General features: G+C 43.2%; 2 protein-coding genes across 4 annotated transcripts in view; both read left to right on the forward strand.

The window, feature by feature from the left end:
• LOC122870151 (butyrophilin subfamily 3 member A2-like) overlaps positions 1-14,731 on the forward strand; it is a 145,917-nt gene that overhangs the window by 82,314 nt on the left and 48,872 nt on the right. The window lies entirely within an intron of this gene.
• Positions 218-11,848, forward strand: LOC122870191 (butyrophilin subfamily 3 member A2-like). Its single transcript, XM_044184153.1, has 9 exons — positions 218-286; positions 729-1,038; positions 1,142-1,321; positions 6,503-6,548; positions 7,655-7,757; positions 8,139-8,480; positions 9,100-9,381; positions 9,486-9,593; positions 10,169-11,848. The coding sequence occupies exons 2-9, from the start codon at positions 1,004-1,006 to the stop codon at positions 10,195-10,197; spliced, it is 1,125 nt and encodes a 374-aa protein (XP_044040088.1). The 5' UTR covers positions 218-286; positions 729-1,003; the 3' UTR covers positions 10,198-11,848.

Consider the following 14,731-nt stretch of genomic DNA (forward strand, 5'->3'; position numbering starts at 1 on the left):
AGTCAGAGGTGGAGACAGATGTTGTGTTTGATATGGTTAAGATTTACAGAGTCTGTTGATTTTAGAAACATATATAGTATTTAGAAAAGCCGACCCAGACAGGTTGACTTGAAAACACTAAAATGTCTTCATTGTCTTCATTTACTTGTATGAATTTTAATTTCTTGAGCACAACTGCCTCCATGCCAGGGAACCCGTCGTATATCACATATGAAATGAGAAAGGCAGTTTAATGTTTAAAACAACACTTTGCTGCAGGACTGCATGGACAGCTGTTTGCACGGAGGTCATTTCAGTGCAAAACACATGAATAACACCATTATGTCCACTGGAAGTTAAAGGACACAACTCAACTTCATCAACTTTAACTTCAAAAAATGATTCCAAACTATTATCCCAAATATTAGCAAACTGATTAATAGCCTCCAGATTCAGCGTTAGCTGCTTCTTTTATTTTCAGTGCCAATGTCAGGTTGCTGTGTTTGCTAATGGTACTGTACTTTACTTTAACCATATAAATTACAGTTACTGTGGTTTAATCTATTCTCAGATGTTGAGTCCTGCACAAATGACATAAATGCCGCTAGAGGTCACAATTCCCAAAGCAGTTTTATTCAGACTAATGTGGACCATTTTCTCATTAGTAGCTCCTGACCTACACACAGATCTACAAAGAGTCCTGTAGTTAGAAAGGCAGCCAGGAATTAAACCACAGATCTGTTTCTCAGGTCAACTTCAGCTGATTGGTCCATCTCAACCAATAGTGGCGATAGTTGGTGATGACATCATTTTCCCATGCCACCTGGAACCTGCAATGAATGCTTCTGACATGAGGTTGGAGTGAGCTGAGGCCTGGGTTTGTGTCTGTGAGGGCAAACAGTCAAGAATACGTAGTTACCAAACAGCCGTCCTACAGAGGAAGAACATCAGTGTCCATCGACAAACTGGAGCTCGGAGACGTTTCACTGAAACTCTCCAGCGTAAAAGTCTCTGATGAGCAAACATGCAGACGTTCCCACAGTACCAAGCTTGTTGTTGGTAAGTGATACACAGTATATTTGTATCATTTAACATTTATATTTTAATAATATGATATAGAGCATGTATGTGTTTGTTTTTACATAACTGCTGCTGATCCCAGGCACCATGAGGAAACAGTCAGCGGTGGAAGAAGTATTCAGATCTTTTACTTAAAGGTCCTGATGACCTCTGGCTGTCAGCAGCAGAGTGACTGTGGAGACGAGACACGGCAACAGCTTCACCTGCAGAGTCCAACAGCAGAACATCAACCAGACCAGAGAGACACACATCCATGTTCCAGGTAGGAATGATTAATAAATGTATCACATGCTTACTATAAATACGCCAGCCCGCATGCTGCCTGTTGCCTTAGCTCCGTCTCGTCGTCTTACTTTTTCCAACTTTTAACTTTCCTTTTTTCTTCCAAACTTGAGTAACTTGTGTGTAAGTGTAATTTAAACTACGCTCTTTGCGAAAATGAGAGTAGAAAGTGTTTTTGTACTTTTTTTCGCCGTGGAACTTCTTCTTCTGCTACTCGGTCGGGGCACCGCTGCAGATCAGCTGTTTGGCCGCATTGTTTACACCAGGGAACAGCTGATCGCGCTGAAGCCGGGCAGCATGGCGCCCAGGACTACCGATGTCCCCGCTGAGATCTGGAGGAGGACACACCGAGGATGCAGAGGTGGAACGAAGCGGCGAGGGAAGAGAGAGGGGTGCAGACAAAAGAGACTTAAGAACAAGAGATTTAAGCCGTGTCTGCCTTCTCTCGTAATGGGCAACGTGAGATCGCTGGCGAATAAAATGGACGAGCTAACGGCGTTAGCCCGGAGTCAGACGGAGTTCCGTGAGTGTAGTTTGATGTGCTTCTAAGAGACATGGCTACACCAGGACATCCCGGACCATAACATTTCCATCGACGGCTTTCAGACTGTTCGGGCCGACAGGGATCACACCGGGAGCGGTAAGCGGAAAGGCGGTGGGCTTGCTGTTCTGGTTAACAACAGATGGTGTAACCCTGGTCACATTACTATCAAGCAGAGTATCTGTAGCCCGGACATTGAACTGTTAGCTGTGGGACTCCGGCCATATTATCTGCCACATGAATTTTCACATGCCATTGTTGTGGCTGTTTACATCCCTCCCTCTGCTAACCCGGCATCGGCGTGCAACGCCATTCACACCGCCATAGCACATCTCCAGACTCAACACCCGAGTGCACTCATATTAATCTCGGGTGACTTCAACCATGTCAGTGTTTCAACAACACTGACTAATTTCACCCAGTATGTGAGCTGTCCTACTAGAGAGGAGAGGACACTGGATCTGCTGTATGCTAACATTAAGGATGCATACAGCTCTTCCCCCCTCCCCCCCTGGGTAGGTCAGACCACAACCTGGTTCACCTCAAACCCTGCTATGTGCCTCTAGTTAAAAGGCAGCCTGCGACCACAAGGACAGTGAGGAGATGGTCAGGGGAGGCCTATGAGACACTGCAGGAAAACAAACTGGGATGCACTCTGTGAGCCTCATGGACAGGACATTGACGGGCTCACTGAGTGCATCACTGGCTACATTAACTTCTGTGTGGACTGCAATGTCCCAACCAAGATGGTCCATTGTTCCCCGAATAACAAACCGTGGGTAACAAAGGACATCAAGGACATCCTGAATGCCAAGAGAAGGGCCTTTACTGATGGTAATAGGGAGGAGGTGAGGGCAATCCAGGCTGACCTGAAGGTGAAAATCAGGGAGGCCAAGGAGAAGTACAGGAGGAAGCTGGAGCAGAAACTCCAGCAGAACAACATGAGAGAGGTCTGGAGCGGCATGAAAACCATCACTGGCTTCAGACCGACTGGCAGCAGAGGAGTTGAAGGCAGAGTGGACAGGGCCAACGAACTTAATCTGTTTTTTAACAGATTCGACACACCGGCTCCTGCTCATCCCCCCTCTAACTCAGCTGCTGTCGACCCTCAGACTCCTCTGAGTACTCTGCTCCCCCCTACCCATCAGGCTAACAGCCCTCTCCAGACCAACGACTCCCCCCCTCCCCCACCTGTAACTTCTGCTGTGTGCCTGACTGCTGACCAGGTGAGAGGACAGCTGATGAGGCTCCACTCAAACAAGGCTGCAGGCCCCGATGGCGTTAGCCCCGGGGTGCTAAAAGCCTGTGCCCCCCAGCTTTGTGGAGTCCTTCAACACGTCTTTAACCTGAGCCTGAGTCTTCAAAGGGTCCCCATTCTGTGGAAGACATCTTGCCTCGTTCCTGTGCCGAAGACGCCGCGTCCCAGTGGCTCCAAGGACTACAGACCGGTGGCACTGACCTCCCACATAATGAAGACCCTGGAGAGACTGGTGCTGGAACAGCTGCGGCCCATGGTCAGACCCCTCCTGGACCCCCTTCAGTTCGCCTACCAGCCCCGGCTGGGAGTTGAGAACGCCATCATCTTCCTGCTGAACCGCATCCACACCCACTTGGACAGGCCGACAAGCACGGTGAGGATCATGTTTTTTGACTTCTCCAGTGCTTTCAACACCATCCGGCCTGCCCTGCTGGGTGAGAAGCTGGCAGCGATGTAGGTGGATGCCCCCCTTGTGTCCTGGATTGTGGACTACCTGACTGGCAGACCACAGCACGTGCGCCTGCAGCACTGTGTGTCAGACAGCGTGGTCAGCAACACTGGGGCCCCTCAGGGGACTGTCCTCTCTCCCTTCCTCTTCACCATCTACACCACGGACTTCAGCCACCACACAGAGTCCTGCCACCTTCAGAAGTTTTCTGATGACTCTGCTGTGGTGGGAAGTATCAGCGGTGGTGAGGAGTCTGCGTACAGGGCTGTGGTGGGGAACTTTGTCTCATGGTGTGAGCAGAACCATCTGCACCTCAGCGCGACAAAGTCAAAGGAGCTGGTTGTGGATCTACGGAGGGCCAAGGCACCAGTGACCCCGGTTTCCATCCAGGGGGTCAGTGTGGACATTGTGGAGGACTACAAGTACCTGGGAGTACACGTAGACAACAAACTGGACTGGACCAAGAACACTCAGGCTGTTTATTGGAAGGGCCAGAGCCACCTCTATTTCCTGAGGAGGCTGAGGTCCTTCAACATCTGCCGGACGATGCTGAAGATGTTCTATGAGTCTGTGGTGGCCAGTGCTATCCTGTATGCTGTTGCATGCTGGGGCAGCAGGTTAAGGGTAGCGGACGCCAACAGACTCAACAAACTGATCCGTAAGGCCAGTGACATTGTGGGGGTGGAGCTGGACTCTCTGGCGGTGGTGTCAGAGAGGAGGATGCTGGCCAAACTACATGCCATCTTGGACAGTGTCTCCTACCCGCTCCATGACGTGCTGGTCAAACAAAGGAGCACCTTCAGCAAAAGACTCATCCCCCCACAATGCACCACAGAGCGCCACAGGAAGTCATTCCTACCTGTGGCCATCAAACTCTTTAACTCCTCCCTCTAAGTGTCAGTCTGTATGACCCTAGGTCACTAGACTGGACATTGAGCATTACATCTCCGCCATAATTAATAAAATTGTGCAATATTCTGTGTAATACCTCCGTGCAATATTAGTATTCCCCTTGTTAGTTTTTTTTTTTTTTTTTATTATTTATTGCTACTGAAACTATATACCTCAATTACTCTTCGACAGTACATGCACCTCCGCTTATTAATATTATTTATTACATAAGGAGTTACATTGTATTTTAGACTGTACTTTCATCACCAACCAGTAAACCCACTTGGTACTCGACACTTAGTTTATCTTATACTTATACCCACCTGATACTTAATTTATTTCTGACCTGTTTTATAGTGTTTATTTTTTCTAGTACTTCTCCTGTGTGCACTGACATAAAGACGAGCTACTGTAACAAAGAGTTTCCCTACGGGGATCAATAAAGTATTTCTGATTCTGATTCTGAATACAATGTGATTGATCATTTCAGTTGATATCTTCACAGTCCTGTCGAGGTACGTGAAATGTGTCTTGGCTCCAGGATTTATTGGTGTCTTGCTGTGTGCTGTATTCACAGTACGAAAGTGGAGGCTAAGGTATCGTTTTGCTTTTTAAATTTCAAGATACTTGAAGAAAAAAGGCAGCATTGGTTGTTTGTTCAGTTGATACAAAGCATTTAATGTGACAGCAGGGTTTGCATCCTGTCCTCTATCAACAGTCAACGCCGGTGTCCTTGAACCATGAACCTGAAGTGACAAAAGACCTGTTTTGTTTCTCACTAGGTGAGAGAAATGCTGGTCGATCTAAACTCAAGAACAGAAACACAGACCTGTACCACAGCAGGAAGTAGCTCAAACAAACCACAGTGCACAGAACAGAAAGTATCAGGAAGTGATGCTGGTGCAGCCTCACAGAGCTGCCAGCGCTGCTGTAGACTCTTTCTGAGTCTCTGTACAGACGAGACAGGGGAGCTTTTGATAAACTTCTCACACTTTTCTTTGGATCGGCCACCAAACAGGACGAGAACATGTTCTCTTTATAAATGCACATCAACCCACTTCTTCTACTTTTTATACAGTATTTATTCCAGCAGTGACATGCCTTTTCTATGTGTAGCTATAGTAACAATCAGACCCGTATAAAGAAAGTTTGTTGTCCAACTCACACCTGGACATCACAGCTACGTGTCTGTTACTAGTTTGTTATAAGTTTGCTTGTATTTGTTAAGCTGAGCTTTTTGTTTAACTGTATGTCTGTATTTGTCCTCGACACTTGTTACATACTGGACCTTTAATACTGCGCTTTTTGAATGTACTCCTGTAATAATGTGATAATGCAGTATTCCACTGTGAGAAAACAAGCTCATTGGATGCTGCATGCTGTTTGACAAGAGAGGAGACGACTGGCTTTACGACCTTCCCCTCCTGTAAATAGCTTTTTGAAGCCGGGGCCTTGTCGTCTCACAGATCAAGTCTCTTTAGGTATCTGGTGTCACTGAACACTGACAATCGTGGATACTCGCTCTTACAAAGTTGTATCACAAAGCAGGTTTATCATAAAGCTGCTTATGAACTGGCTCAGTTAACTCTGGGTCTAACAGTCCAGCTACAAGAGAGTTCATGTGAAAATTACTAACATCATCAGAGACATGAGAAATACTTCGTATGAAACGAGATGAGTCGTGATACCAGCAGGGAAAAGTCCTTTCTGCTTCAGCGAGGTGAAATGTATCTGATCACACAGCTTGAATAGAAAAATAAGCTGTACAAACACTGCAAAGCTGGGCAGTGGACAGGGCTAAACTTTATATGAAAACTACTGTAACAAACTGCTTATAAGTCAAGCTTCAGTTACATATGCTGTGGGAAAAAATACAGGGCGGGCTTTTGAGCAGCTCGTCAGTATGACATATCAATAGTGAAACAAACCAACAGACTCAGAGGTGGAGATAGGTTAACGTTTGTGGTTTGTACGTATGAAACCTTATAAAGTACCACACTCGTACTTCCTCATTTCATGTCAGGCGAGCAACACAACATCACAGAGAGTTTGCAGTCGTCATACAGCAGGTAAGAGTTGCTTAAAACTTGTATGTTAAATGTTGGATGTGTCATAATTTCATAATCTCTGACTGTTAAAACAATGTCCAGATTACTTTATGGACTTAAAAACAAATTCTCTGTTTTTTATTAAAGTGGAGAAGTGGGTCCAGCGACCCTGAAATGTCCCTAGCAATAATTTTAATCAAAAACTGTAAAAATATAACCACTGTTGTTAGTCAGTGCCTATTCAGTGTATTTGGTACACAAACGTTCATTCTTGAGTTAAGCTGAAGATTCCAGTAACATGAAGTTTTAGCAGTCTGAGTTAAAAGTCTTTTTATTACAAAATTCAGACTAAAATATAACATTGGACAAAACATCTTCAAAAGTACAAACATACTGTACACGAGTTGAAGAAAAGAAAAAGCATTAAACACAAGTGATTCCCTTCATAGACATTTCAGACATTATTAGACTGTCCTCAGTCTGCATAGATGCGCTGTTAGGAAGTCCCAAAACGTACATGAAACATTTGTTTTTGTTCAGTTAAAAACAGGAAGTCACATCAGAAGCAAAAATAAAAGATATCACACTGGAACAATCTATAAATCTACCTCATCTCATGTGATTGGCTGAAAACGAGGACATCTGATCTCTTTTGCAAAAAATGCATTTGTTAGTTGAGCCATGACACGAAGTCTCAAAACACAAGTTCACAAATGACAAGCAGTTTGTAAATGCAGGTTCACCAGCTTGTATATAAATGTAACATCGAACTATGTTATTGATGAAAATGCAAATACTTTTAAATACATATATTTTTTATCCTTATATACAACGATACATATTTTTGTGTGCCATTAATACATAAATCCTGAAATACATTTGTGAATGTTCTGCCTGATTCCATACAGACGTTTCGTCTGTGAGCTGTGTGGTTTAGTCAGTTTCAACAGGAAGTCACATCAGATCAGGAGCGAAACACTTTCAGAGCACTGAGACAGCAAGAAGAAAGTATAACCAAACAAAACTACCTAATTTTCCAGTAAGTAAAGACATGTTTTGTGTAATTTTTATGAAAACAACCAGACTAAGACTTTAGTCTTTTTTAAACTCTCTTTATTAATTTCCAAGAGTCCAGGATGCTGCATCCAAACCATGAGTCCAACCATGGAGAGTCCTTCAGGACCTTCAGCGGTTTGCGTTTCCTCGTTCTTCTGATGCAGCCTTTTGGAGGTAATTTCCATGCAAAACACTCCGCTAACACACTGATGTGTGCATGTGTCGGAAAGCAGAAGACACGAGTCAGCTTCTGACCAAAAAGAAAAGAAGAATCCATTTCTGTAACGACGACTTCGTCAGAAGAGGCGATGAAAATCGATGACATTGTAATCATTCACATCAAAATGAATGCATGAATTTATTGGCAATATAAAACATTTATTATAAAAGTATATCATTACTCAAGTCTACAGCCACACTGGTAGCTCTGTAAGGCGATACTAGCTGTGTTTTCCCTGTTTTTGAGAGCTTTATTACTTTTAGAATTTAAAATTTCGTTTTGATGAATTATAACTAAGCTGCTGTTTCTTGTTTGTTCTTTCATTTTCCTTACAGCGCTGTTAGAGTTGATTTGTTCACATCAACCAATCGTGGCCCTGGTTGGTGATGATGTCATTCTGCCGTGTCACCTTGAACCTCCCATCAGTGCCAGTTCTGAGAGAGTGGAGTGGACCAAACCTGGTTTGGACCCAAAATACAACCATGTTCACCAAGATGGACGACTGTTGTATCAGCTTCAAAATCCATCTTATAATTATCGTACAAGACTGTTTGTGGATGAACTGACGAACGGAAACGTCTCCATGAAAATCTTCAGCGTGAAAATCTCTGATGCAGGAAAATACTTTTGCTTCCTTCCATCAATAAAGGTGGAAGCTTCCATCCAACTCACTGTTGGTAAGGGTCATGACCTGCTCTCCCTAGTTTATGTTTTTCTGTCGATGTTTCCTGTTTTATTTTGTATTTCTCCTCTCCTAGCGTGTCTTTAACTTCACTTCCTGTCATTGATTTTCCCTCCAGTTTTGATTGTTTGACCTTCCTTAATTAGTTCCACCTGTGTCTTGTGATCTATCCTCACCTGAGTATTTAGTCTGTGTGGTTTCACTCTCTCCTTGTCAGTTTGTCGTGTTTATGTTCCTGCCGTTTCCCCCCAGTGTTTTGGGCCTTTGGATTTTCTGCCTGCTCCCTGTTGAATTTGTTTGCCTCACCTGGACTGCCTTTCCTGGTTTTGATCTCTGCCTACCTGATAATCCCTGTTAGCCTTTGTATATTGACTTTATTTAAACCCTTGCACTGCACAAGTTCTGCCTCTGCTGTCTGCCATTGGGTCCTAACCTTGTTGCCCTGTCTCTGCACTGAACGTAATAGTATGTCATACTGTGTTTTGGAAAAGGCAGGACTCTGAGAACATTGACTGAGCTTAAGTATTTTGATTACTTAAAAAAGATGCAAGTGACATATTTAGTTTGGTGTGATCTAAACGCACTGTTTGAAATTCCTCCTCTCTTATCCTCAGGTGCTGTCTCCACGCCCATCATAGAGGTTGTCTCATATAAGAGTGGAAGGGTAGTGTTAGAGTGTGAGTCTGCAGGCTGGTATCCAGAGCCTGAGGTGCTCTGGCTGGACGGTGAGGGAAAGCTCGTCTCTGCTGGATCTACAGAGACCCTCAGAGGTCTTGATGACCTCTATACTGTCAGCAGCAGAGTGACTGTGGAGACGAGACACAGCAACAACTTCACCTGTAGAGTCCAACAGCAGAACATCAACCAGGCCAGAGAGACACACATCCATGTTCCAGGTTATAAAGAGTTCTAACTAAATTAAACATTTTGTCACTGTTTAAACTGTTGAGGTTTAGTTTGATTTAAAAGGTCATGCTGTTCTGTGTTTTTATCATTTCAGCTGATGTCTTCATGGTTCAGTCCTCTCTTGATTGGATTTGGATCATTGCCATTCCTCTTGCTGCCATGGTGGTCATATTATTATTGTGTTATCACACGATTACTGACAGTAAGTCACAATTAAAGTTTCCTTATTGTGTCTAATTATTGCTCTTTATTGGCTGGAGTGATATGTAGCAAAGCACCAATAGATTATATACTGTAGCACAATGTTCATGATTTAATATTAAAATATACAGAATGGGGAAATATAAAATGTGGTTCAGATGGTGCAGAGGTATAAGCACTCGTCCAACACCAGAGAGTGCTGGATACCTTGTAGCCTGCTTTAGGTTTGTTCAGGCTCCATTCAGCACAGCTGTCAGCGTTCCCACCTGTATGTCTTCGTCAGTGCACTGGTGACTCACTGGTTGGTCTGGGAGCCTGTTCCAGACGAGGGTGAGATCAGTGTAACAAGAAAAACTGACCGTCACTAATCTGTGGCACTAGTCTCAAATGCTTTGTTCCTCATGTTGCAATGGAAAACTTAAATGTTATACCTGAAATGCAAGTAAATGTCTCTTCTCCTGTCATTTGATGTAAAACATATTTTCAGCTCAACCATCATATTTCTGTTTAATGTTCTATGGAAAACTACACGAACACAGCAAATTTGAACAGATTTCTTCTTCTGTTGACACACAGGAATCAAGAGGAAACTAATGCAGAATTAAAAAATCTGGTCAAGAAAGACAAAGTATTAAGGCTGGTCCAGAGTCATCCATTACTGTTGATCCCCATTCACAACATCACAGAGCTGAGCGTCTGTGGCGGAGCAGCCGTCTGCTTCTCCCCATCCACTGTAGGTAATACACTGATTATCGATAAGTACCCCATACAACCCGACCTATCCCTTTAAAGACAGAATCTATAACAACATGCAATAAAGCTCTTCTGGGTGTTTCAGAATCAAGACGTTTCGGCTCCCGAAGTCATTCTCAATTGATGAATTCTCACAATTGAGAATGACTTCCGGATGGGAGCTGAAACGTCTTGATTCTGAAAACAGTGTCCAGATGACTACGACTGAAACCTTTTCTACGATTTGTTACAGCAGCTCGTCTTTACGTCAGTGCACACAGGACAAAGTACTAGCAAAAAATATAATACAATATACTATAAAACTATAAAAACAGATCAGAAAATAAATTAAGTACCAGGTGGGTATAAGTATAAAATAAGTGTGAAGTACCAAGTGGGTTTACCGGTTGATGATGATAATATGGTATAATAATACAATGTAAAAATATAAGTAATAAGTAGTGGTGCAGTTTGCAATGGCCCAGCACTTCACAAGGACTCACCTGTAGGCCTGTGTTATTTTTTAGTTACCTGGGTTTTCCCACTTTGCATAGAGTCAAATAGCATGCAGACACAAACTGCCACTGTTAATATATCACTTATTTCAAATGAAATACTGAAAATGGCTTCTAATCGGACCCTTGAGAGTAAGGCCACTGGGCAGTCCAGCAACTCTTATGGTCCTCCTTTGATTCTCCCGGGACTGGTAGGGAGCCTTCCAGGACCTCCGGCCTCCTCTGAACGACACGGGCACACACATGCATGCACACGTTACGCAACTTTGCACAGTTTGACAATTCTGACTTTCCCCTCCTGTTGACATTTCATAAAACTGCACTCTGTATTTTTGCACTAGTATGCATCTGTGTGGATTTTCATATAACCAGTATCACCTTTGAAATGCTTTCACTGTGTGTTGAGTCAAGAAGTCAGTGGCTCCTTCGCTGCTCAGTTCTAAGCTGGACTTTTGGCGGTCAGATGGCAAAATGGCCACCTTCACAATATTTGGGTAAACAAGAAGACCTACATTTAAAAATGTAACAGACACCGAATGGACAAATCATAACAGAGCTAGGCAATCCCTGTGAAAACAGTGTTGAGATATACTGAGAGAAATAAGTGCTGGGGGAGATTACATTTACTATGTTTACGTGGAGCCTAATCTTCACTAATAACTGGACTTCTAGCCATATCTGACTGCATCAATAGACCACCTTGATCTGAACAGACTAGCCCATACAGTAGGAAGTTAGTTTGAGGTATAAGCCTTTGACAATCTCTTCAATGTGACAATATTTGGTGCCGATAACTTTGTAAACATTTGACCAAACCCATGTGGTCTTACTGAGCATATTCTTTCATGAAGGGTAGCTGTTATTGTGACTAAGTACCTCTTTTGCTTGCCTTCTCGTGTTTAATTGCTCATTATATACATTCTGATTACATGCTTTGAGTATACAGATCATTGATGACTACATTTTGTAAACCCTATGTTTTATAAAAAAATAAATAATTCAGCTGGAATATTTATTTGTGATTATTTCATTTGAAATGATTGAAGAATCTGTCACAGTGTTCTGCTCACATCACAATTGCTGTCAATCGTCCTTCATTTAATACTACAATGACACTGCTCATGCAGCTTCTTTCCAAAGCTCTAACTTCAGCTGCTTCTGATGCTTTTTTGTAATTTGTACCAGCAGAACAGCAGAATGATGTATTTGACACGTTGATTATTAGGTCAGCACTAAAGTTAACCTTAAATCTTTGTCACAGGTTTCCAAACCAGCTCTCAATATTAAGGGTAAACCAACACTACCTAAAAAAAAAGGGTTTTAAAGTTTCTTTGTCCTCAGGAATCTGTTCTCTGGAGCTGTACAGGGAGACGAAAAGTCAGGTGAAGAGGTGTTATGCAGACAGACAGACTGACAGGCCTGCACCTTCGGGTTTTATTCCTCAAGTTCAAGGTTGAAGACAGCAGTGAATGTTTACGTTGGCCTACGTCATTGCTCACTTTCAAAAATACAACAGAGCCACCACAGCGCTGATACCACCAACAAGCTCAGGTATTTCCAGTAATTTGGCAGTCTTCATCTTGTGCATTAATATAAATGTCATTGTGAGCTTCTAGCTTCCACTGACAGGTGACAGGTGTGCTGGTAGAGGAGCAGCCCCATTAAACTTCTAACTTACCCTCTGGCTCCTCTTGCAGGATCAAATTCAGCCAGGCTTTGTTCAAACCCACAGAACTTCCCAAAGTTTCCAAAGATACCAAACATGTCGGGCTGAATGTGAACATTAACATCACTGAAAACCTCAAAGCAAACACCTAAAAACATGCTAGTTAGTAACTTTAATGCTAACCGCTTAGCTACGATACATGCTCACCTTTTTGCAGTAACTTCACTTCAAGCTAGCACTTGTCAAATACGAAAACATGGGCTGTGTTATTAGGATTGATAGTTTGTGCTACGTACACCTTGTATGTAAGATGTTTGCCTCTGTAAGTCTAGCTAATGTAACATCTCAGGCCAGCAGCTGTTCTGCACCATAGACTGCAATCTAATTAACAGTTAGATACGAGAAAGTGGGGGAAGGTACTGTGGATATGATAATCCCATGGTGACATACAGAGGTGGTTTGGGGTGACAAAGAGTGGGAAGAAATGTATGCGCATGTGTTGGCAGGCCGGAGCCGGCACCCTGTTGCTATGGGAGGTTTGATCATTGCATGGGGAACTCGCATATCCTCACTGACCAGCCGCTCTGATCACACCTGAGATTGTAATGCAGCGGCCTGTGAAGATCAAGAGGAAGGGGGAATGGGAAGTGTGAACTTAGGCATTTACATAGCATTGAGTACCAGGAGGAGCTCAGGACATATAACCAACTACTTTTGTACTGCTGCTTCAGACATAGCAGGGAGATCGCCTGGAGAGGTCTCTGTGCTGTGTCTCCAGATATATCTGTATTTGTCTGTATTGTTAGATTGTTTGTATTGTTTGTAATAATCATGAGGATATAAATACTAGTTAAAAGACAATTGTAGGTCTCGTGTGGATCCCTCCTCATCAACCAACTCGGAGAGAGGTTTTCTGACCTCGACACACTGCAAGAGCTCGGTGAAGAATGTAATAATATCTAACTGTTCTCATGCCACCTTAAAACGTTCTGTATTGTTTCCGCTGGTTTAAACTGTCTTACCTGAGGTCCTGCACTGCAGGTGCACCGATCGCTCCCAGCACAACCACCAAATCACACACGCTGCTCATAACTGAATGAACACACACAGTGTTACATCCAGTACCTGGACAGACTTTCCTCCACCTGTTGGTCACGCCACAGAACTGCAGGTTGTTTTACATGAACAGCTGAGCTCCTGTCCTCAGCTGACTTTCACCTCTCTCCTCCCAGTTTGACGACAAACTCAGGAAAGAGAAGCAAAGTAACAAGAAAGACCTGCAGACCCTGAAGAAGGAAGTTCCTGTCTTCACCTAAATCAGTCCGTATTTGTCTACATGTCCACTAATCCCTCCCACTTTAAATCTCCTCCACAAGCTATTAGTTACTACCTACCAGCCTTATTTGTTGTTACTCTCCCGTTCTGTCTCTCAGATGCATGTTGCTTCTCCGATTTTCTGCTTTGTTTTCACATAACTAAGCACAAAAAAGTAAAATACTGAAATATGACATGTCACATCAAAAAGAAAACACCAACAAATACAACTAAATGCACAGATTTCAGTTTCATTTGTTATGTCTTTAGTCACCTGTAGTGTGACAACACAACCACACTCACTTCAAGCTTCATGAGTCCAAGCTTGGGTTTGAATCTCATGAAGAATCAGGAGTCTGAGAGAAGCACAAGGAGGTAAAGTGTTGATATAGTCTGAAGTTTCGTGTTATGGTTGTTATCATTTATCATAATTTTGTCAGCAAAATCATCTTTAACTTGTCACAGTAGCTTTGTCTAAACGTTTTATGGGCCAACCTCTAGCTAATCAAAAACAAACAGTCATCCAGATCTTGGTAGAATTGTTGTACATTTCCTTAATGGAAACGACATCTCATCTCCTCCCACCCAGCTGGAGAAGCAGCTCCTGGATGAGCAGCAGAGGAGGGAGGAGGTTGAGAAAGAAGTGGAGACCCTGAAGACGGAGAACGAGGTTCATCTCTTCACCTAAATCTGTCCTTTAGATTTTTCATCTTGTCCCACGATACCAATTTAACCAAGATAACTCAAACTGCGTTCAAGGGCCGAACTGCTGAGAAATAAATCTAACTTTTCTTCCCTCAGCTGCAGACAGCTGACACAGCTGAACTCATCATGCTTGTATACCTTGGCGACAATACACAAACAGTTAAAGGAAAACACAGAAACAAGTGTCCTTGTTTTGTGCAAAAATAC

This window comes from Siniperca chuatsi, linkage group LG22 (genome assembly GCF_020085105.1).
Source record: "Siniperca chuatsi isolate FFG_IHB_CAS linkage group LG22, ASM2008510v1, whole genome shotgun sequence".
Lineage (NCBI taxonomy): Eukaryota > Metazoa > Chordata > Actinopteri > Centrarchiformes > Sinipercidae > Siniperca > Siniperca chuatsi.

Excerpts from the sequence above, each read along its gene's own strand:
- LOC122870191 (XM_044184153.1), top strand. The coding sequence starts at position 1,004 with ATGCAGACGTTCCCACAGTACCAAGCTTGTTGTTG. Across the intron at positions 9,382-9,485 it reads GACACACATCCATGTTCCAG|CTGATGTCTTCATGGTTCAG; the intron begins GTTATAAAGAGT and ends TTATCATTTCAG. Across the intron at positions 9,594-10,168 it reads TTATCACACGATTACTGACA|GAATCAAGAGGAAACTAATG; the intron begins GTAAGTCACAAT and ends GTTGACACACAG.